The sequence below is a fragment of the Tympanuchus pallidicinctus genome, unplaced genomic scaffold, assembly GCF_026119805.1.
Source record: "Tympanuchus pallidicinctus isolate F22 unplaced genomic scaffold, pur_lepc_1.0 scaffold8, whole genome shotgun sequence".
Taxonomy (NCBI): domain Eukaryota; kingdom Metazoa; phylum Chordata; class Aves; order Galliformes; family Phasianidae; genus Tympanuchus; species Tympanuchus pallidicinctus.
This window is the reverse complement of record NW_026294802.1, coordinates 34,781,571-34,805,402: the sequence shown is the minus strand read 5'-3', so window position 1 is coordinate 34,805,402 and position 23,832 is coordinate 34,781,571. Positions and strand designations below refer to the sequence as shown.

Here is a 23,832-nt window from a genome sequence, read left to right as displayed (position 1 = left end):
TTTTGTTTGAAAAAAATAGCTTATGGCACATTGAAGCAAAATAAATGATTCAAGATATCCATCGAATGAAAGGTGATAGATCGAACTGCCCTGCAGTGAACAGTAGGTCATTGCTCAGGGATGAGCTATAGTGACTTTGATAAACTGTTAATGGAGCTCTAAACTTCTATTTAGGTTAAACTAACTTAAAATTAACTGGCTCAGACCAGAAACATTATACAGAACTTGTGAGTGATCTGTACAGAATAGATCCTTTGGGATTTTTCGCTGTTTCCTTGAGAACTGCAAAATTCCAGAGGAAATAACAGCTTGATAACTGAAGCAATCATTTAGTAGTAAATATTTTCATGCAAGAGAAATAATCCTGCTTTTTCCTAAAGACAGGCCCATCTGTATGGTGGCATCAATGGCTACAGAATCACCACAGCCCATAGTGAACTTCCAGAGCAGAGGGTCTCTGTAGTTAATTCTTCGTGCTCAGACAGCTGAAGGTTAATGCCTACAGTGGCATAGAACAGTATTAATCTGGCAGTGATATGCTCCTGACCCCTTCAGTCTTTAGGTTTTTGTCTCAAACAAGCTTATACAATTATTTAACGAACTGTTGAGTTCATGGGGTTGTAAAAAAAGATTTAAATTGCCTCTGTACAGAGCAAAAAAGGCATGTTTTCAAATTCAGCAGCTGTAATTGGTTTCCAGTAAAAATATTTTAATGTTCAGTTACTGAATGTTGTCCTATGCAGGTTGATCCAAACAGCATTGCTGCCAGAGATGGACGGATCCGTGAAGGAGACCGCATTTTGCAAGTATGTGACAATAGCCTCTTTCCTAAACTCTTTCTTCAAACATACAGAGCTGTCTTCTCCGTGGACTGTTAATGAGGGAAGGTAGTTCTCTTTGTTACTGTGATCGATGAGAAAATCCATGTCTGTCTGTTTTTTAACACAATAGCTGGGAGCTAAAGTGCGTGTACTGAAAAATGAGAATGACAAACTTGTTCTGGCTCATGCCCTTACATCCCATGTATCTCATTGCTGTATTTATTAGCAAATCTCATTTTCCCTATGTGCATCTCAGTGTCAAATTCGAAATAGGAATCCAGAAAACATAAATACAGGTATCAGAAATTTGCTGATCATTCACTGATTGCATAAATTTGGGTAAAACTCACTTGAGCTGAGCATTGATGGTAAGAATTTTCACACAAAAGATGTGTTGTCCATAATGGATGATCTTGAATGTACTTGAGCAGGGCGTTCACTTGGCTTTTGTTAATATTTTATTTTCTCTGCCAATAAAACAACACTGTTGTGGGGTTCTTTGCTGATCTACCATCTTGGCTTTTTTCTTCTCTTTGGTTTCTATGGATCTTCTCATTCAGAGAGCTGCCTTTGCAGCTGTCCTGCACATAGGTTTGTGCAATAAGTCACAGCACCCGTAGCCCAGGTCTGGAGGAATGAACGCAGGTACTGTATGGAGAGGGGAATAGCTGGAATGGCAGTGGGTTTGTGTTCTGAATGGTCAGTGACAATTTTAAACTGATGACAAAATCACAAAATAGCTACCAAAAATCAGTCAATTGGAAACTTCTCTACTACTGCATCTTAGGTCTAGTTTCCAGTCTATTTCCCTTGTATTTTTATTTTTCCAGAAATAGCTGCTGGTAATGACAGGTTGCTTTTCTGTAAACAGTTTTGGAATTGCCCTTCTTTAACATTAGGTTTCTGGTTGTCACAAGTTCCTTCTCTCCAGTCTTCTCATTTTTGCAGCTAGCATCTTTGTTGAAATCTCTAGTTGTATTTCTCACCCTCGTATCAGCTTCAGAATTGTAGCTAATCTCCTGAGCACAGTAAGATGTGGCTGTGGGACCACACTGAAGACTGGGAGTGAGAGTGGAAAAGTCAGTGTACTGTTTTCCATGTCTTCTTATAAAATATCCACTGAAGGAAGTAAACAAAATATAGTGGTGCTTTTAACTTTAAAAAATCAGAGAAAAATCCTGTTTATTCAGCCAAGTAGAAACCATGTTCATTGTTCATTCCTCCTCTATGAACTTTAAGTAAATTGAAGGTAGATTCATTTCCTGCTATTCTCCTTTATTTCTGAAATTTCTGGATGAAGTGGAAAGCTATGAGCAGCTCAGGCAAACATTCACAAATTCCTTAAGAAATTTATTTCAATTGTGAGTAAAGACTCCAGAGGTGAGAGAAAGCATAGGTAATTCTGCCATGTTCTTGTAGGCTGGAGCATTACTTTAATGTCAGTGCTGATATATAGCTATGAGTTTGATCATTAAAGTTAATACCCAGAGAGTTATGTGGGGTTTACTTTCATATCTGAAAACACATTGACCCTCTATCTACTCTTATTGATGAGATAACTCAGAGGAATAGAAGGTGACAGTGCCATTATTGGGGATTATACCGAGGCTGGGAGCAAGGCAGAGCTGTGAGCATGGGGGCATTTGATGGGGGCAGAAGATGGCATTGCTTACAGCTAAAGGGGGATAGTATTTTGTGCATTTCTCACAAAACTACAGTGGATTTCCTCACGAGGCTGGAACTGTCCCCTTCCCATTCTCACAAACATCACACAACCTCTCCAGTCACCTTCTCAGTCTTCTTAAAGATATTAAGTCTGGATATTTCATGTCAAATTTTATGAAGCCAAGGGAAAAAAAATTATTAGGACAGTCCCAGTGAAACTCTCTAAACTTTTGCTGGTTTTAGCTGTGAAACTCCAGTCTAACAAATGCTGTCCTTGGAGATGTGATCTCCATGACTGAATACCTGCTTGTTCCCCAGTGATGGCTCCACTGGTGTGCAGTCAGCAGGGCTGTGGTCTCTGGGTGGTTGCCCAGCTGATAGGACTTGCTGGAGCAGCTGCTGTGGCTTGAGGTGTTTGGATAAGCTGGAGATATGCTCCTGGCTCTCACAATCTATGTTGTGGCATTTTGGGTTAGGGCAGTTCTGTGTCGCCAAAGACGGAAGAAGTGGAAAGCCATGAGCAGCTCATCATTACCCCTTTGCATAACCTGTGTAGTGTCTCAAACATTTACTCATTACCAGTTGGATGCTCAGGGTAGAACAGGTTTTTCTTTAATCTGAGTTAAAGCTGTGTTTTGTGTCTTAATTTTCAGGCCTACACACACATAGAGAAGTATGACGTTCTCTTTTCAGAAAGAAAATTCCTGCTACTTACAAGAGATGAAGTATTGGGCACTGTATTATTTGTCCCGAATGTTCATGTCTTTCCACCTTCCCATTTTGTTTGCACCCATTTTCAAACAGACTAATTACTTTTTCACTACCACAATTGGAATAATCCACTTCTTAAGATTCAGACAAAACTAAGTACATACGGAAAATACAATTTGCACATAGTCACAGCCATGTCTGTTTCGATGAGGTGACAGAACAGCAGAAGGGTAACAAGAACAGCACATTCTTATTGGAGAACTATTTCTATTTTGATTATCCCCTGGCAAGGGGGATACATATGTTTTGTGTGTGGTTCTGGATACTAATCTATCCACACAAATGTAAAGTGATTAAATGGAGCAGCAATAAGCAGTGGCCTGTAAGTATTGCCTGGCAAGAGATAATGCTGCAGCTCCCTAATTGGCCCTCTACACGCACACGGTGTGACTGATTTCAGCTGCGGTATTACCAGTCTTGCTTCCACCAGCACTATTATCTCAGAGTGACACTTCCATTACTCTGAACGAAGAAAGATGAACGTCACCTGTCAGGGGCTGGTTAATTGTGTTGCTAGATGTATGTTACCAGGGCGCAGGTTGGACATTTATGAACATAACTGCTTCCTCTGATGTCCGCCATCCTTCAGCGATCGATACAGCTCTTACAGTAAGCGCATAATTGAGTGAAGGCACTTACCACTGAGGGGCTAAAGATGAGCCCGTTGTGCGAGTTTCATTGTCCATACATTCACCACAAATGAGCTGATATTTGCCCTTTATTGTGTGTTGCTTTGTAGAAATAGAAACTAATGTGCCACTTTCATTTGTTTTCTAGATTAATGGGCAAGATGTCCAGAATCGAGAAGAGGCAGTGGCATTGCTCTCCAGTGATGAATGCAAGAAAATTGTGTTGCTGGTTGCAAGGCCAGAACTGCAGGTTAGAGTAAATAGATGCACTGAGCCAGGACCTGGGTTATACTGTACATTCACTGTCACCGTAAGTAACGAACTGCTGAGAAGGAGGAATGCCAAAGTTCCTAACAAAAGGAGGAAAAAGATAGTTGCACAGCTTTGCAACTTATAGCCAACAGAGGAAATAATGTGATATTGCCAGGACTTCTTTACCCAAAGATAAGCAATTTTTTTTGGCAGACAAAATAAGCAAAGTAAAGCTTTGTAGTAAAATATGAAGTAGAACTTGAAAACTGTATATTGCTTGTGTGATGATTCTTAGTTGTTCTGGGGATAAACTTCCCATGCTTACCTCAGTCATTTATACGAGCTTACTCAAAGCTGTAGTTTTTCACTGGTGATGGTGATTTTTATTCTATGTACTTGTAAGCAATTGTTCACTTATGTACCAGTTATGGAAATTTCACTACAGTACCAGTCAGCAGCTCTGGATCGAATTGTTTTCAAAGTACCCTGGTCACGAAAAAAAAATGCTGGTACATTACAAATCATATCTCAGGAGGTGCTTTTTCAAACACTTTTAGAAATATTTCAATAGTGCTAAAAATAAAATTATGTCATGCCAAGAATATTTCGTATCATTGCAGGGGGGGTGTTAAGTTGATCATCAAACTAAAGGAGAGGTAGAGTGAAAAAAGAGTACTGTTTGTACTTTCCTTTATATGCTATTTTTAAGCCATTGCAAAGCAAAAAAGACGTTATATTGTCATTGTTCTCTCCATCTGTCAGCAGTTCAAGTGAAGTTGGTTATGTTGCCATTTATCTCTGGTGCTATTGTAGCTCACATCGGAAGTTGCAGAAGTTTTAAAGAGTTTTTTCAACATCATTTTTTTTTATTTTTCACTTGGATTTTGTTGTTCTGTAGGGAACAGAAACCCACCAACCAATAAAATGCATACTCAGGGAAAATCTGTTCTCTGTATTTGTTTAGATTGGTGAACATTAGAAAAATTATATTGATATGACATAAGAAATTACTTTCTCATACCATTATTGCTTCCTATACTGATGTTCCTTCCATATCACAGGATGCTGTGTACTTTGGTTTGCTGGGTTTTTTTTGTTGTTTGTTTTTGTTTAGTTTAATTTTTACGTTTGAGTACATATTTATGTAAAACTGAATAAACAGCTATAGTATATCAGAAGTCAGACTGCTGCAAACCTATTTCAGCTAGCTGTTTTGCTTTGAATCTGGTAAAAAATAGCAGGATTAAGCAGGCTTTTATTTTCAGATACAAAAACCTATTGTCAGTATTGCAATCTTGAAGACTGACTGCTGAGTACATTCATTGGGCAACAGAGAAGAAAACCTTCTTTGGCCATTTATTTCTGTGGTGAATACTGATGGATAATTAAGTTAAGTTTTGAAGCATGTCACTAAAGGGGCGCCTAACCTGTTGTATATGGAAAGAAGTAGCACAAGCAGGTGAATTCACACATGTGTAGGTAAGAGTGAAAGTAATGCACATGTATGCTACAGTATATATTATCCGTATTCTAAAAGTTTATCTTAAGGATTAAGTTAAATTCACCGTCTGCCATAATCAAAGCAGCAGATTTACCCAAGTGAGATCCATCTTTCATCCTCCAGATTTTGTTATCTTTGCAATTTCCTCAAATGTGGTAAATTAAACTGCATTCTTCACAGTAGAGAAGGACTGAGTTCCTGCTTTCCTTGGGAGAAAAAGAAAATGAGAACAGTTAACAAAACTATTGGTCAGTACCACACGTTTCAGTGAATATTTTTTAAGTCCCATTAAGGACAAACAAAAATTACATGTCCTAAAGAAAAAAAGCATCCTTCCTTCTAATCTTGGGCTGACTTGCCAAGAAAAACTATGGAAGGTTTATGTTCGACAAAAGCACATTAGACTTTTTGAAGGAAACAGTGATATCCTACCAGCGTTCAGGTGTAAGTACCACACAACACTAATCACTCTCTGCCTAGTTTTGAACTACCACTTGCTGATTTGCTTAAGTGTGCTTTGATGTTCTGGTGGCACTTCTGCTGCAGGTGGTGGCCTGTGTTGCACTGATCTGGCTGCCTCGAGACATGAATAGTTGGTACTGTTGTCACTGTCTAGTGCTTAGGAACGTGCCATCCTTTTGTCACCTTCCTCCTCCTTTCACCAGTGACATAACAATAAATATTGCCTTCTGCTCTTTTCCCACCAGTACAGTCTTTACAGGAGTGTCACTGACTGGTATTTTCCCTGTCAGTGCAGTGCACCATCTGCCAAAGGATTACAGATACAAATGGGCACATACACATGAGCACAATAAGCAAAATGAGAAGAGGAGCATTTTAGGACAGGGGTGCTAGTTTTGTTAGTGTTGAAAGCTGTGAAGGGGGCAAATGGGATGTGAAAAGTGGGTATACTCACTAGATGAAAAATGCAACACTCCCTCCTGTCCTTTCACAAGACTGTCTTCACCAAATGTCCAAGTATTACACTTAGGGAAAACACAAACAGATAAGACTTGTTTCCAGGCTCACTGTAAGAATAAATATAACGACTCTTCTAGGCACCGCATCTGCCTATTCCCATCTTCTATATGTATGTTAGCCTTGAAGATCAATGGGGAAATTGCAGTAGAAATACAATGCAAGGCTGTTATTGAGGTTGCAGCACTAAGGTACAGCACTGAGGTGGAGGCTGTTGAGAGAAAGAACCTGACTGTCTCATGGTCCTATTAGTAATGATGTCGCTCTTTCAGCACTGGGGCTCTCGGCGGTAATGAACATGACAGCCTCAGGATTATGCACTGTGCCTTTCATACCTTTTGAAAAGAAAAAATGTCTGTGTTGAGCAGTCTCCTTCATTATGAAAGAAAATCAGTCATACTGTTTCAAGAAAGGATAAAAGGCATGAGAGTCCCATTTTTTATCTTTCTTCTTCCTTTTCTGAGAAGCGGACTCCTACCGCCTGGCTTTCTGAAGTGAATCATTATGATAAAAAGAACTAGTCAAGCATTGCCATTTGGGTTTACCCTATTTTAGCATGTGTCCTTGCTGACATAATATAATGTACTAATGTATTGTTTGCAGCTGGAGGAAGGGTGGCTGGATGATGAAAGGAATGAATTCTTGGAGGAGTTGAACTTGGAAATGTTGGAAGAGCAACATAATGAAGCGATGCAGTACACAGCCAATGAGGTGGAGCAGGTAGGACTGCTACTAAATGTGTCATTTGAAATTTTGCTGGGTATACTTCATACTAATAGAGAATGAAGTAGTACACTGTTAAATGGAGTCAAAAGCTTTGGCAGAATTTTATCTCTAAAATGCTCTGAACTAGGTAAAGCAGAGGGGAACAATAGATATTGAGGCCAAGTATGATAAGTTAGCAAATGATTTAGGAAGCTTGGATAAGTGCAGATTTCTCTCTCTCTCTCTTTCTTTCTTTTTTTTTTTTTTTTTCTTTTTTTCTGGGCTCTCCAAATAATATTTTTAATATTTATTGCTTTCTTTAACACTGAAGTGTTTGGGCTTTATGTTGATTAATTACTGGATTGGATCAGTGTGGCATGTAGAGCTCTGAGCTGGAATAGGTGCCACTCTTTTTGTACACATGCAAGGTATGAGCCAGCTCACGTACCAGGGAGCATGTAAGCTAACTTATAAATGAGATAAAAGAGGTGTTTAAAAGAAACAACAGGTGTTTTGGTAACACAAGTGTATTTTTCTTACACCAGCAGTGCACTGCTTATCATTTGTTTTGTTAATGGAAACAAAGGCACATACTGTTAACATAGTCTCAGATTGCTGCTAGCCTTTTATCTGCCCATATGCACTGTTAGTGGTGCAGCTCTGGCAGAGTTACACGTGCAGCCCTCAGCCGTACAGTTTAATCAAAGGATCTTCAATAAAATTGTACTTCATTGTGAAAGGTGTAAGAGACCTTATCCGTTCCTGAAGCAGATGATGTGTCAGCATGCATACCCATGTGGAGCCAAGGACATAATATCCCACCACATCTCCTAGCTTCTGCATGTGTGCAGCTGGGGAGAAACTCTTTTTCTAACCACAGAAATTTCCAACTTGAATTTTTTCCCTGTTTTGAATTGTTTGAAAGCAAAGCCTGAGGCATTTTCCTTTGAAGTGAAGAGGGAGAGACTCTGAGAGCCTTCCTTCCTCTGGAAACCAGGGAAATGATTTCACAGGATCACAGGATATCCCAAGTTGGAAGGGACCCACGAGGATCATTGAGTCCAACTCCTGCCTCCACATAGGACCACTCAGCATTCAAACACCGTTACGTCTGAGAGCATTGTCCAGACACATTTTGAACTCCTACAGCTCTGTGCCACAGCCCTGGGCAGCCCGTTCCATGCCCACCACCCTCTGGTGCAGACCCTGTCCCCAACCCCAGCTGCCCTCCCCTGGCACAGCTCAATGCCGTTCCCTCGGGCGCTGTCGCTGTCACACAGAGCAGAGCTCAGCACTGCCCCTCTGAGGAGCTGCAGCCGCCATCAGGCCCCCCTCAGCTTCCTCTGCTCTGGGCTGAGCAAACCCAGGGACCTCAGCTGCTCCTCATACATCTTGCCCTCTCGAATCTTCACCACCTTCATAGCCTTACTTTGGGTATTTGCTAGCAGTATTATGGCATCTTCATATTGTGGAATCCAAAACTGCTCACAGTATTTGTCTGATGGGAGACCTGGCTTCAAATCCTGCACTGCCTGCTCCATGCTGGGGACTTGAACTTGTTTTTAGCCCATTCCATCCCCCCTTCTCCTTCTACTTTGATGCTGTTGATAACTCCCATTAAATCTATTCACTTTACACAAATTAAATATTCATTGGGACAGAGACACTGATAGAATAGCTAAGCAATTAAGTCTATTATCTGGAATATGATAGACCAGATTACAAATCCTTGATCTTACAAGCATTTAATTATTCACACAAAGTGGAATAACTCCAGTGTCAGAGGTGAAGGGAGCCTTACAATGGAATGTGCATTGGCCTTTTAGTAATGATTCTCTTTTCCAGGCAGTGATCCAAGTCTTGCTTTCCCAGGTTCAATGTGCTAAATACTGCACTGCTAACCAGTCAGACATGGCATCTTTTTTTTTATTTTTTTAACCAGAAACTGTTGTTTTTTTCACTGAATTTCATTTATGGATAGTGTTCATTACTGAATGATGATGTTCTATGTGGCAATTTCATCAAATGCTGTGAGATTTTTTTTTCCTATTGAAGTCTTAGACTAGGAATATTTTTCCCCTATTGAGATTTTATATCATGGCAGAAGAGAGCTACACTTGAAAAGATTATGGTCTGTAAGTATGTGTCTGACATTGCATTGCTTGAAGTAATTCTAGAACAGCCAGACAGTTCTTTGCCCTTCTGATGAGTAATTGAATCAACCAAATGCAGCTAGATGTGTAATGGGCCGTTAGTAATTTGTGACAGCTGCTGTCTCTCCATACTCTATTGTAGTGACTCGGCAACTCAGAAAACTAGTTCTTTACTCCTTTCCTAGCCTTGTTAGGCCAGGAAATCAAGCAGTCTTCTGAGGTGAATCATATAATCATATAATACATTGGAATAATGAAACTCTCTCACTGCAGCTGCAAGTGGACAAGCTGAGTAGCCTTAAGCTCCCAGGTTGGCCACAGAGATTTTGCTGCAACATTAGCCTTAATTTTTGAACAGTTTTCTGGTTTCATAATATCTGACCATCATGAATCATATGATCTGCAGGAATGAATGCATACAGTAGCAGGCTATCCTTCCAAATATGAATCTTTTTTATCAACAGCATTTGAACATTTGGTATGAGCTGTCAGAGGAAGGATTGGTACAGTTTGTAAAAGAAGAATGGTATAGAATTAATCGGATAGTCCTGTCCTTTTTGTGTTTTTTAGCCACTCTATAGAATTTAATCAAGAATTGTATCTTCTCCAAAAAACCTAAAGGAAATATTTAATTCTTCATTTTTTATAATTCATTTTATTCCTTCCCCATTAGAACATCGCAGCCCATTGTGTAGCAGTGATAACTTTGATATGAATACCATACATTTGCCATGCAGAAATTCTTATCAGTACCATGGAATATATCGAAACCTATTAAGAAAAGAAAGAATTGGATAAAACTATTCATTCCAGTTCATTCAAAGCTGAAGTGCAGTGAAAATATCTGGGGAATTTTTTTATTTTTTTTTTTGAGACAGAGAGAGAGAGGTCTGTTTCAAAAGAGCAGCACTGTTTGCAGAAGAGCATTTTACCTTCTAAAGCACAACTGAAATCAGTTCCAGTCTTCCCCTGTGATGAGTGTATCTCATGATTAGCCTGCCACTGGAGATTCCTCTCATTGTGGTCAGCCTCCCTTTTACTCTCAGACTGACCAGGGAGCCCAGGCTGATTAAAAGCCTTCACTGAATCTCACTGCTTTCAAACTTCAGTAGCAGGGTGGGCTATGAATCACAATATGCATCCTAAGTTGTAAAATTAGAATTGAACAGTGCCCAAATTCCTGCAAGATTAGCCATTTTATAGGCATGAATGCTTGCTGGAGCATCTTTTGTGGTTCATTTATTGTTTGATTGTACACACTGCCAGGTTTGCATTCTCATTATCTGAGTGCTCGCTGCAAAGATGAGGCCTAAGGATTCCTTTGATATTTCAAACAGAAATAATTGTACCCAAGATTGACAATGTATGTTTGAAAACAAACACTTTGTTTGGAATAGATAACATAGACAAAAGCAGCACATTGGTATTTGAAGACCATCTTCTGGTTTGCAAAAGGGACCTAACCTGAAATTAAGCTTCAAAACAAAATGAAAATAATCTCATACTGTAAAAGACTGCTCAGCCTGCACACGTTCAAGGTCTCTGTCAAAGATGACAAGTCCAGGACAGAAAAGCCAGGGACTATCTTGCACAAAGCACAGAGGATTTTTGTAAAAGTTTCTCAAAAGCACACAGAAACTTTCAGTTTTATTATTTGAGCTTGCTGCATCTATCTGTTTCCTGGGAAAGAAGTTAACTTATTTTCAGCGTCTGCTTTCGACAGAGAAGGACCTAAACAGACAATTGTTTCTTCTTGACAGGAAGAGGAATCCAGGGGTGACTACCTTCCATTCAGGTGTCTGTACAATAGACATTTTTGATCAGGTGATTCCCACCTATTTGATTTCCAATAGACTCAAAAGATGGATTTTACTTTAATTACATCTTTTGTGTGTGTGTGTGTGTTGATTATGCAAAGTAGAGGCAATTTATTATGCTCACTCCATCTAGATCATATGGAAGTTGAAGGAGCAAAATTTAAATCATTGATTAAAGTGGTATAGAAAATGAGCCCCAAATTCTGAAAGTGTTGATTGCATGAGCCCATACTGTGAAGTTTCTTTAAAAGCCTGTGCAAACAGATACATTAAAGGATTTTTCAGATATACCCAAACATCTGGTGGTGTGGCACCATGCTGAGATACCAGAGGAAGGTCTATAATAATATGATGTGGCTCAGCACCTGGAAGCTGTATAACTGTTCTAGCACAATGTGTATAAGCCACTCTGAAGTGTAAGCTGAGTTCAGTCACATAGACACAAACTGTGTTGTGTCATTCCCCATTGGTGTCAGCAAATGGATTTTGGCCATCCTCCTTCACTCGATCTACTAGTGATGTAGAATGTGACATTCAGACAGGCACCCAAATTTCTGGTTATTCTGCAGCAAGGCCATCCCAGGGTCCAGTGGACTGACCTTGCATCTGTTGTTGAATATTCTCCAGAGCAGTAAGAGCCATAGGTGACACTGTGTTGTGGCCAGAGTGCACACTCAAACTCTGCTGAAAAAATTGAAAACAGAAGACACAAATACAAGCTGAAGCAGCTTCAAAGCAGGTGAAAGAGGGGACCAGAATAGTTGATATAGCAGCACTTGCTTGGAAGACATAAATAGGGAACAAAAATGAAATTAAACACAAATCTCCAGCACTTCTGATGAACGCCCTAGACACTTCCTTGGTTGGATCGCCCTTCTTTCTGATTACTCTGGAATTTCATGAAGAATTTCGTAGGCAGCAAATTTTTCTCTGTGTAAAATCTGTAATTTTGTAACTTAAAAATAGCTGATGTCTGAAGAGTTGAGGTCCCATCACTTCTCCACATACTCATGAAGAGAGAACTAAATTGTTGCGACCACTTTGGAAATATTTAATGAGCCTTAACAACAACCTAAAATAAACTGCTGCTCTCTCGCAACAATGCATAAGTTGAGGAAAGAAAGATTAGATAAATTATTATAATTAATTATTGCTGAATAATTCTGCAGTACTTAGTTATTTAGAGTGTTACTAGTTCTATTCTTCATATTCCTTCTTCCTCCAACAAGATGTCCTTACATTTAAGTGGCTAAGTAGAACGATCTGACAGCATCTCAGACAGGGGAAATACGATGGCTGCTCCAAAAGTAATGTTTTCTATTTTATTATGTTGGCCCCTGACATCAGAGGCAGATGTTGATGGTTTGTCAGTAGAGGTTGAATCTTACCACTGATATTCGATAACAGTTTGTTGCTTTGCAACAGATGGCAGCAGAGGGGAAGTCTGACAATATGGGGTCTGACACCATGGTGCTTATGAGGCAAGAGTGTATAATTGAATTCATACATGCAGAAAAAATTGCACCCATTGACATTCATTGACTCTTGCCGAATATTTCTGGAGACCAAACAGTGCATATGAGCATAGTGAGGCAGTGGATGATGCATTTTTGCAGTGGTGACAGCAATGTGAAAGACAAGCCATGTTCCAGACAGCCATGCATAACTGTCATACCACAAAATGAAGAGTGTCTCGATCAGCTCATCCATGCAAATCAGAGGATTACAGCCAGGAAACTGTGAATATCAGCTTCAGGGCATTGGAATGATGGCAGCATTTTAATGTTTCAAAGTCAAAACTACTATTGAGTGTCAGCATGTGAATTCCCCATCAAAGAAACACTTTGTGATGCAGCCCTTGGAGGGTAGATGATGGGCAGTGTCTTTTGGGATAAGCGAGGAGTGATACTTATGGATTTCCTGGAATGCAAACAAACCATCAGCTGTGACCATGACATCATAATGCTGACTAAGCGGAAGGTTTGAACTTCTGGAGTAAGGCCAGAGAAGAAGACAATTGTTCTCCTGCAACACAATATGCCAAGCCCCAAGACCGTGAAGCACATTGAAATCTTGGTTGGAGTGTCCTACTACACCTACCATATAGTCCAGATTTGGTGCCTTCTGACTCCCATCTGTTCAAGTTGATGAAAGATGGAGTTGTGTGGGCAATATTTTCCTAGCAGTGATGCCATCATAGCGTCTGTGAAAAAGCAGATCACTTCCACTGGTACAGATTTTTATGACTGAGTCATGAGGGCTCTTATTCATTGCTGGTATAAATGCACAGCTAATGGTGGTGACTATGTTGAAAAATATTGTTCTGTAGCTGAAAAAATTCTCTATCAAATAGTATTATTGTGTTCTCAGTATCTGTTGTAGTATCTCTGGAAATTAGTCAGAGGCAGTACTTTTGGGGAGTCTACATATGTGCCAGTAAATTTTGAAAATTTTGGCAGATATGACACCCAAATATGTATGGGAATTAAGCACTTGTGTGCCTTGTTATTAGTTGTATGTTATATGTACAAAATGATGAGTATGAACTCCTTGCTACTATTATAAGGATAAATATTTTTTTTTCAAGTCTTGTCTGAGAACACATTGCTAAAACACTCTTTTAGAGATTTGTAACTGGTCCATCACAGACACTAGATTATCTTGTTTGCTTCTTTCAGTATTTATCTTATTCTACTGTTACTGTGTATTTGGGGGTGAAGGTTATCTTTGTTTTCCTCAGACTAGGCCATTATTTTTTCCTTGTGACTGAAGAAAAGAAACCAGCTGAAAGGTGTGTGGTGTGATCGTGGGGTACACAAGAAGACAAGAGAAAGGAGGAGATGGGAGACTTGTTTTCATCCTGTTTTACTGTCTGTCATAGAAGAGAAAAAGGGCATTATGTCAGTGTCCTCTTTGAATTTGTTTCCTTTCATTGGGTACGCTGTACATTTTTCTCCCATAATTATTCCTACCATTATACATAATTATGCAATTATACCTCCAAACGAAAAGAAGCATTTGGTTGATACTATATGCACTTCTATTTGGTGAATAGGCCATATAAATTGCACTCTGGCTGATTACTCTCTGAGAGGAGTAGAGGGAAATTCTTTTCACATCCAGTTTGAAAAATAAAAAGCACGTGTCTCTTCAGAGAGACATTATTTCACATTCTTTGAATTAAAAGAATATAAATAGGTTAGGTACAGCGATTGGGTGTTAATTAAAAAACAACAGTTTAAGAACTTGACATCATGCCCATGGCAAGCACTCAGTGTCGTTGTACACTTAATGGTAAAAGGCTGTTTTTATTTCTAAGGAAAATAAACTCCAACTAGGGAATAGAAATTATCTCCAGAGATGTACGAGAGAGAAGTCTACTTGAGCAAAATCTAGGAATTCAAAATGAACAGTCTTTCAGAAAAAGACTACTGAATACACAAAGTAGGAGACAGGAATACTGGGGGTGTAGTAGAACAGGCTGGCCTGCAGTCTTCCACGCTGCCCATCTTCGTGAAGCATATAAGGAGTCCTCAGATAAAAAAAAATGCTCCACTGATGAAAGCAGTCTTTTCATACCCTCTTAGGTTGCTCTAGTCATTCTTATATTGGCTGCTTGCTCTATTTGTATGTATGTATGTATTTATTTAGTTATTTTTGAAGTGATATCAGCACTGAAGCTTTTTTCCAAGTTTGAGAAGGTCTCAGCTCCACCAGTCTCTGGCCATTATCCAGAATCAAAAACAGTGCACCATCTGGTAATCATTATCTTCAAGCATTGCAAAGAGGTGGCTTAGCTAGAGAGGAAAATGTTTCTTTCCGGACTTCAGAAAATATGTCACTAGTACTGTAATTCATCTGCTTCTCTCAGTATGGCCACCACAGCATGAATCTCAGAAATGTTTCAAAGCCAGGAGCACTAGGACTGCTGTTTAGTGATCTCTTTTAATTCAGTTTAAATCAGACTCCAGCAATTTAAGCAAAACAGAGCTGGAAAATATTCTCCTATAATGTGATCTTTATTTAGTGATGATAGTCACTTTGATTTGCTTATTCTTTTAGCCAAAGAAGCATGAGGAGGAGGATGGAACTACAGACACTGCAACCTCATCATCCAACAATCATGAGAAGGACAGTGGGGTGGGACCTACAGATGAGAGTCTTCGTAACGATGAAAGTTCAGAGCAAGAAAATGCACCTGAAGAGCAGAACGGTGCAACTCTGCAGAACAAACGAGAGCTGGGTCATAGCCAAGACACATTAGGAAGTGTTGAGCTCCAATGCAATGAAAGCTTTGTGTCAGGGGAATACATTGAATCTGATTTCATAGGGAACCCAGAGGAGGAGTGTGAAAGATTTCGACAGCTGCTGGAGCTGAAGTGCAAGATTCGAAACCACGGGGAGTATGACCTGTATTACTCAAGCAGCACAATAGAATGCAACAGAAGAGAGCAAGATGGAGTGGAACATGAGCTGCAGCTACTCAATGAAGAGCTGAGGAACATTGAACTCGAATGTCAGAATATCATGCAAGCTCACCGGCTCCAAAAAGTGAGGGATCAGTATGGAGACATTTGGGCTTTGCATGATGAAGGATTCAGGAATTACAACACCAGCATAGACGTACAAAGAGGCAAACTCGATGACATCTTGGAGCACCCTGAGAAGTCTGACAAGGACAGCTCCAGTGCTTACAATACGGCTGAAAGTTGCAGAAGCACCCCTCTGACTGTGGAGCGATCCCCGGACAACTCGCTCCAGCGGATGATCAACATCACCAACAGGAAAAACCTGAGGAGCACAATTGTGGCTAATCAGTCATCCTCAGGACAAAGCAACAAGGAAACAATCTCAGTCAAAACCAAACCCACTGAGCAAAACAGCACTGCTGAAGACACGATGCTGGCATCAGAAAACAGCAAATTCACAGACCAGGAAAAGCAGAGCACCGAACACATTCCCTACTTGTCCCCATATCACAGCTCTTCTTACAGGTATGGGAATATACCTGCTCATGCCAAGCATTATCAAAGCTACATGCAGCTGATCCAGCAGAAGTCGGCTGTGGAGTATGCCCAGAGCCAGCTCAGCCTGGTGAGCATGTGTAAAGACTCACAGAAGTGTGCGGAGCCCAAGATGGAATGGAAAGTGAAAATAAGGAGTGATGGGACAAGGTATATCACAAAGAGACCAGTTCGAGACAGAATCCTAAAGGAACGTGCCTTAAAAATTAAAGAAGAGCGCAGTGGAATGACGACAGATGATGATACAATGAGCGAGATGAAGATGGGTCGCTACTGGAGCAAAGAGGAGCGGAAGCAGCACTTGGTGAGAGCCAAGGAGCAGAGGAGGCGACGGGAGTTCATGATGCGTAGCAGGCTGGAGTGTCTGAAGGAAAGTCCGCAGAGTGGCAGCGAGGGCAAAAAGGAAATTAACATTATTGAACTAAGTCACAAAAAGATGATGAAAAAGAGAAACAAGAAAATCTTGGACAACTGGATGACAATCCAAGAACTGATGACACATGGTGCTAAGTCTCCAGATGGCACAAGAGTGCACAATGCCTTTTTATCAGTTACTACTGTATGAACACAACTTCTTTCAGAGAGTATACTACCATTTAGGTAGAGTACGATTGCCTCGTTCAATGTGGCATTTTTATATATTTTGTGACTGTTTATAGTTTGATCTTTTTTGTAAGCAAAATTACCTGGTAATTTTTCATTTGTTTTTCATATAATGGTACCTGCTTTATCTGTCAGTCTTTCTATATCCTGCAATATATTCATATTACTCATTTGTAGGAAAAAAAAAAAGAAAAGAAAAGAAAAGCAAAACAAACAAACAAAAAAAGCAGAGAAGGCAATTAATTTCTTAACCTCATAAGTATCCTGAATTGATATCTGGATTTATTTCTCTAGTTTTCTTTTTTCTACTTTAGTAACAATACCAAAACAAAATGCTTTATACTGTATCCTTGGCTTAACAAGTTGTTGAAGTTTCACATTGTAGATTGCATCTGTTTATAAATCATGTGCCACATCCCGTCTTATAGATAAGAACGTCCTTTTTCCAACAACACATTGTACAGTACATTTATTCTATAAATTGCAATTGTATTTGTCCAAGTAAAGTGTAGATGGACAATTCTCCTGTGTTCTGTAGTAGCATTGGTCATGTAGCTAGGCAGTCTGTGGTAATTGTGAAGATGAAAGAGAAATAAATTATTGCTTATCTTTAAGAAAAAAAAGTGAAAAGTTGTTTGATTTCAATTGACTGTTAGCCTTTAAAGGATGATTTATTTTCACCTCGTCTGATTTCTGCAGCATATCTTTCAAGAACACAAGACACAAAAGATACCATAGACTAGTTCTTAGGAATTAGCTTTGCCCTTTTTAGAACACATAGGAGTGAGATGCTTTGTCTGGCTCGCTGGCTTTTTCTTACCTGCTATTATTAGTCGATTGAATGATTTTTAATATATTGTTGTGCTTTATGCTGTTGGGTAGCTATTTTGGGTCATTTTCCTGGCTGAGCTTGGTATTTGTTCTACACGCGTTCTACATGTTCTATGTGTTCTACACATAGAAAATATAAACAGAGCACATGGCTAACTTTCAGCCAAATCTCATGCATGGGAAGTAACAGTGGTCATCACTGACATTTTCATAGAAGATGAGTTAAGAAAAAATAGAGAATTAATGAATTAATCAAGGAGTTAAGACATTGATTTTGTTGCTGAGGAAGATGTAGGTAGTTTGGAAGTGCCCTAGAGGCTGACTGGTGATGGGGAGCAAGGACAGCTGTCTGCTGCCCAGTATAGTCTTTGTCTTTCCCTGTGGCAAAGGCATCTCAGCTGCCAATGGGGCATTTTCTGAGCTGCTGCTTCAGGCAGCCCAGTGAGTCACAGCAAACTGAAGTGGCAAGTCTTGGGCAGTTTGTTGGGCTTGGAAGCTTTTGGTGAATACCCCCACTTTGTTCTCCCAGCCAATGCAGTTCTTATCTGATATGTTTTCAGTAACAGGATTAGGTGCTGAATTCTCTTGGCATCAAGCTTTGAAAGATAAAGATGCAAAAGGACATATTATTCCAAAGCCTTTAATTCTGGAAATCAGTCATTTGTTTTCTAACCACTTCTGGCACTAGAAGGCATTGGCAGTGCTATCTGCATCTTTAGGCACATAAATACTGTAAGAACACTACTCCCTGAGTGCTCAGGAAAAATATGCCACTCACAGTTCACAGTTTGATAATCAGAATACTCTCCATATCAGTCTCAGGAAAATACCATTCTAAATCCTCTGCTAAAATATACATAATGAGGAACACTTCCATTTTTTCTTATTAAAGTGGAAAAATTTTGGAATCCAAGAGTAAAAGGAATTGCAGGGTGATAACAGAGCTGTTTCAAGGGTCTGTTACTAGACTACCCCTCCAACTGATCGAATGAACTGTCTTTGACCAGCCTGAGTCATCTAGAAAGATATGCATTCTTCCTTTGAAGACATCAAAGTCACCATTTCCTTTGTTGCATTTCAATAATCACACTTTTAAAAGCAGATCTTGCTCCTAATCAGAATTTGACTACCATCAGTTCCAGATAATAGCTATTGCTATACCTCTCTCTTAAGAACAGGACTGTTTTCTCTCCTTTACTAATTCAGAACTGCTCTGAAACAAAATATTACTTTGCCCAAATTCAGAGAAAAATGGGAATCTTCAGAAAATGTAAAATCATTAATTTATTTCATTGAGAAATAAATTTAGGAAAATCCTTGACTGAGCGGTGATACGATGATATTTTATTCTGGGAGAAAAAAAAAAAAAAAAACAATAAAATCATAGCGATTAAGCTGTCAGTTTAGATAACTGTATAGGAGGGCAGCAAAAGTGAAAGGATATGGATCAATATTAACTAATGCATCAAGAAAATAATAATATGACCAACACATTCCCCTCCCATTTTTCCTCCCCCAAAACACCACTTCCAGGCCATTGTCAGAGCTGTAGAGCCCACTGTGAAGCCCACTGTGAAGCTGAGGTCCTGCTAAGCCCTCCTGGTGGCATGTGGACACTGCCTGACAGAACTACCCATCCTCTCCCTCCTTCTCCAGTCCTTCATCTGGCACTTATCCTCCTCTTTCTTCTCTGGTAGGCCTTAGCAGTGTTTAAGTAACATTTCCTTTCTTCTCTAAGCAGTGTTTGGGAGAAAAAGATTGATGCCTTGATGAAGTGTCTTGATCAGTTCTGGAAGCTGAGGAAATAACCATGCGGCCGCTGCGCTGGGTTGTGATGCTGCCTGTGGTGATGAGAGGGGCAGAGAGGCAGCCAAGGGTTTTGCTGCTCACAGCTGGCAGGATTTGGCATTGTGCTCCTTCATCCCAGCAGCTCTCTATCAGTGAAATTCAGTACCTTTCAATGAGGAAAATAACATTTTAGCACTGAGGCACATTATAAGAGAAGAAACAAATATATATTGTGCCGCCATAAATCTTTAAGTAATAGTGTCTTACTGGTTGTGAAAATGAATTTATTTATTTACCTATTTTTGCATGACAGGACATAAAAATAGAAATGCTTTCCAACTGGAACAAGACCAGCTCTTGTCAAAGAGGTTTTGTTTGCAGCTCTAGGACAGAGCAAAAGGCGTTGAGGAGCTGCATAGGTGTGTTGTCACAGCTGGGGAAGGAGTTAATATCCCACTCATCCCTCTCCCAGAGCTGATTCCCAGCTGAGACCAATGGGAGATAATTCTTCCCAAGAAGCCAGCAAGATGGCCTTGTAAAAAGAGTTCTCTTGTGCCCCTTGAAAGCTATACTGCCACCATAGGTAAGGTTGGAATTCCTAGGATTGCTGGATCTTCTTCTTTGGTGTAAGTATCCTTAAAGAGAAAATTATATTTTTAGTGTGTTCGTGTCAATAAGCTAAACCTTCTGAGTCAGGCTATTGTGTTTTTTGAAAGAAAGGAACTGCTAACACATTTGAATTGAATGGGAGCAGAGATGGAAAGTACTCTTTGCTTGATGCATTGCCTTGCCACAATAGGGCTCAGAAGAGATGATACAGCAACATTAGCATTACATTCTAAATAGTGGGGACTGAATTATTCATTAATACCATGATGGCTGACTTTCCTTTTTCACTTTTTTTTAAATAAATGTTTTATGTCCAAACTCCATTTCTACAAATTACACAGCAGCATCCTTGCTGTATGACATGGCTACTTTGCTAAAATACCTCCTGGCTCAGGACTGGAATTGTGTTTGTTTTACTTGGGTTCTTAACTGCTAATTGCAAATTTGTATGTGCTGAGTGATCTATTAATATCCATTTTTATGGTCTTACTGCTTTATTCAGGACACTAAATGCTCTCAAGGAGTCAGAATAGAATGAACACGATGTGGAGTAGTGTTTGGCTAAAGCAAAACAGATCAGCTGTTGTAAACCAGGGGTGGTGTGCTCTGTGAGAGGCAGGTCGGATAACTGCTGGAGAACATTCATTGCAGAGGGATAATGAGCAGGCTTTTTCTTCAAATGCCTTTGCTCTGAAACACATTTCTTTGTTTAAAGAGGAGCATTCCTCTTGGATGACAATTGGTGCATTTTCGAGGCTAAGCACTCCACATTTTGTTACAGATAGCTTCATCATGTATAGGTTTTGTCTAGATGTTCAGACATCACTATTCTCAGTTCAATATGAGTCACAGCTGCACAGGCAGGTGATAGTCTCTGGATGTCAATTCTGAGACTGGCACAACCTGGGAATGTGGGGTGTGGGTGGCAGAGCAGACAGATCAAGTGCAGTCCCTGGGCCCTCCCTGGGAGCCAGTGGATTCTTGCCCTCCTGAGGAAAGGCTCTGGCTCCTGCTACCAGGAGGCAGCCTCCAGGAGATTGTCTCATGTGCCATCCTCTGTGTGGTAGATGTAAACAGTAAACAATGTTAATTTCCAATATGAACTGTGAAGTAAAATTGACAGCTAAGTTACATCCAGATTGTTGTGCTGTATTTCACACTCGCTAGTCCATAAGGATGGGCAGAGCTCACAGAATCACAGAATCACCCGGGTTGGAAGGGACCTCAAGGATCATGTAGTTCCAACCCCCCTGCCTAGCAGGGCCACCAAACGTACACATTCAGATCAGGTTGCCCAGGACCCCGTCCAACCTGGCCTTGAACACGTCCAAGGACGGGGCATCCACAACCTCCCTGGGCAGCCCGTTCCAGGGCCTAACTACTCTCCTTGTAAAGAACTTCCCCCTAACATCCAACCTAAATCTTCCCTCCTTCAACTTGGATCCATTTCCCCTAGTCCTGCTGTTGTCAGTCCTTTTGAAGAGTTTACTCCCCTCCTGGGTGTAGGTTCCCTTCAGGTATTGATAGGCTGCAATGAGGTCACCCCGCAGCCTTCTCTTCTCCAGGCTGAACAAGCCCAACTCCCTCAGCCTGTCCTCATAGGAGAGGTGCTCCAGCCCCCTGATCATCTTAGTCGCCCTCCTCTGGACCCTTTCCAAGATCTCTATGTCTTTCTTGTACTGAGGGCTCCACACCTGGACACAGTACTCCAGATGGGGCCTCACAAGAGCCAAGTAGAGAGGGACAATCACCTCCCTCTCCCTGTTGACCACCCCTCTCCTGATGGAGCCCAGGATCCTATTTGCCTTTCGAGCTGCCAGAGCACACTGCTGGCTCATGTTAAGTCTCTCGTCCATCAGGACCCCCAGGTCCTTCTCTGCCGAGCTGCTCTCAAGGACCACTCCTCCCAGCCTATACGGGTGCCTGGGGTTCTTCCGGCCCAAAAGCAAAACCTTGCACTTTGCTGTGTTGAACCTCATTAGGTTCACCCGAGCCCAGCCCTCCAGCCTGTCGAGGTCCCTCTGAATGGCATCCCTTCCTTCCGCCGTATCAACCGCACCACTCAGCTTGGTGTCGTCAGCAAACTTGCTGAGGGTGCACTCAATTCCCTCATCGATGTCATTAATAAAGCCTCAGGACCGAGTCTTCACTGATTAGTCTCACGCTGATGTTCCCTGCTGAAAGCTTCTTTCTCCAGCAAAGATACAAAGGTGTCCCATGAAAACAATATCTTCATCCCAAAAGCCAGAAGTGACACTGCCATCCAGAATATTAGTGTTGTTCCAGCACAACATGATCTGAGATATACTCAGGGACCAGGAAAGAGACATCAGCAGCATTTCTCAGAGAAAAGATGTACAGTGTGAAATTATCATTCAAAAATAATGCATACCTCCTACCAATGTAGACTATTTCATGGCGCAGTTGTGAACTTCTAACTTGGTGTGTATACGTTTGGATTTAAAATTTGTCTAGAATTTTAATTTCTTGGCACTGTAATCTCATGTTGCATTTTTAAGTCTCCTTGCCTCCCTTTCTCCCTTCTTCCTTTCCCCTCTCTATTGCTTCTTCTTTCCTCTTAATAGCAGGACTTTATTGAAATTGAAAGATAATAAATACTGGAGGGGGAGCTTTCAGGGAATTATTTGTTTTTTTCCTTATAGATCAACTTACCAGCACAAATGAAACTGCATGTCAGTGTTTAACTGTATCTTTCCATCTTTAGTCAGTTTTAGATTATTTGGTCCCAAACCTTTCCTATGCCATTTGCAGATCAACCTGCTAAAGAGCTGCAAATGTCTTCAGTGACATCTCTGTACAGAGTGCATTTTTATGCCCTGGAGGAAAGGAAGACCTTTTAAAACATATGCTCCCTTGCTTGTGAGACAAACAATAACATACACAATGCTTATTAACTCAAATGCTTTGATAAAGTCCCTCCTCAGCTTTCCTTGTAGGTTCCCTTCAGGTTTGGAAGTCCTCTATAAGATCCCCTCAGAGCCTTCTCCAGGTTGAGTAGCCCCAACTTTCTCAGCCTGTCCTCACAGGGGAGGTGCTCCAGCCCTCTGATCATCTCTGTGGTCCTCCTCTGGACCTGCTCCAAGAGCTCCGTTTCCTTCTTGTGTTGGGGGCTCCAGAACTGGTTGGAATGCTCCAGGTGGGGTCTCACAAGAACAGAGCAGAGGGGCAGAATCACCTCCCTCAACCTGCTGGTCATACTTCTCTCGATGCAACCCAGGATACAGTTGGCCTTCTGGGGTGTGTGTACACACTGCCTGCTCATGTTGAATCTTTCATCAACCAACACCCCTAAATCCTTCTTCTCAGAGCTGCTCTCAAGCCATTCTCTACCCCAGCCTGTATCTGTCTTAAGATTGTCCCAGATGCAGGATCTTGCATTTGGCCTTGAACTTCATGAGGTTGACATGGACCCACCTCTTAAGCCTGCCCAGGTTCCTCTGGATAGCATTCCTTTTCTCTAGTGTGTCAGTTGCACCACTCAGCTTGGTGTCATCTGCAAACTTGCTGCCTACAAAGATGTTAACACTGGGGCCAGCGCCAATCCCTGAGAAACACCACTCGCCACTGGTCTCCACTTGGACACTGAGCCATTGACTGCTACTCTCTGAATGCAGCCATCCAGCCATTCCTTATCCAGTGAGTGGTCCATCCATTAAATCCATTT

General features: G+C 40.8%; 1 protein-coding gene across 1 annotated transcript in view; it reads left to right on the top strand.

The window, feature by feature from the left end:
• The window catches only part of PDZRN4 (PDZ domain containing ring finger 4), a 244,569-nt gene extending 227,033 nt beyond the window's left edge, over positions 1-17,536 (top strand). The window contains exons 7-10 of the mRNA XM_052668979.1: positions 744-806; positions 4,035-4,136; positions 7,221-7,337; positions 15,355-17,536. Coding sequence (XP_052524939.1) covers positions 744-806; positions 4,035-4,136; positions 7,221-7,337; positions 15,355-16,881 — 1,809 coding nt within the window. The 3' untranslated portion in view covers positions 16,882-17,536. The remainder of the gene's footprint in view (positions 1-743; positions 807-4,034; positions 4,137-7,220; positions 7,338-15,354) is intronic.
• The last annotated feature ends 6,296 nt before the right edge of the window (positions 17,537-23,832 follow it).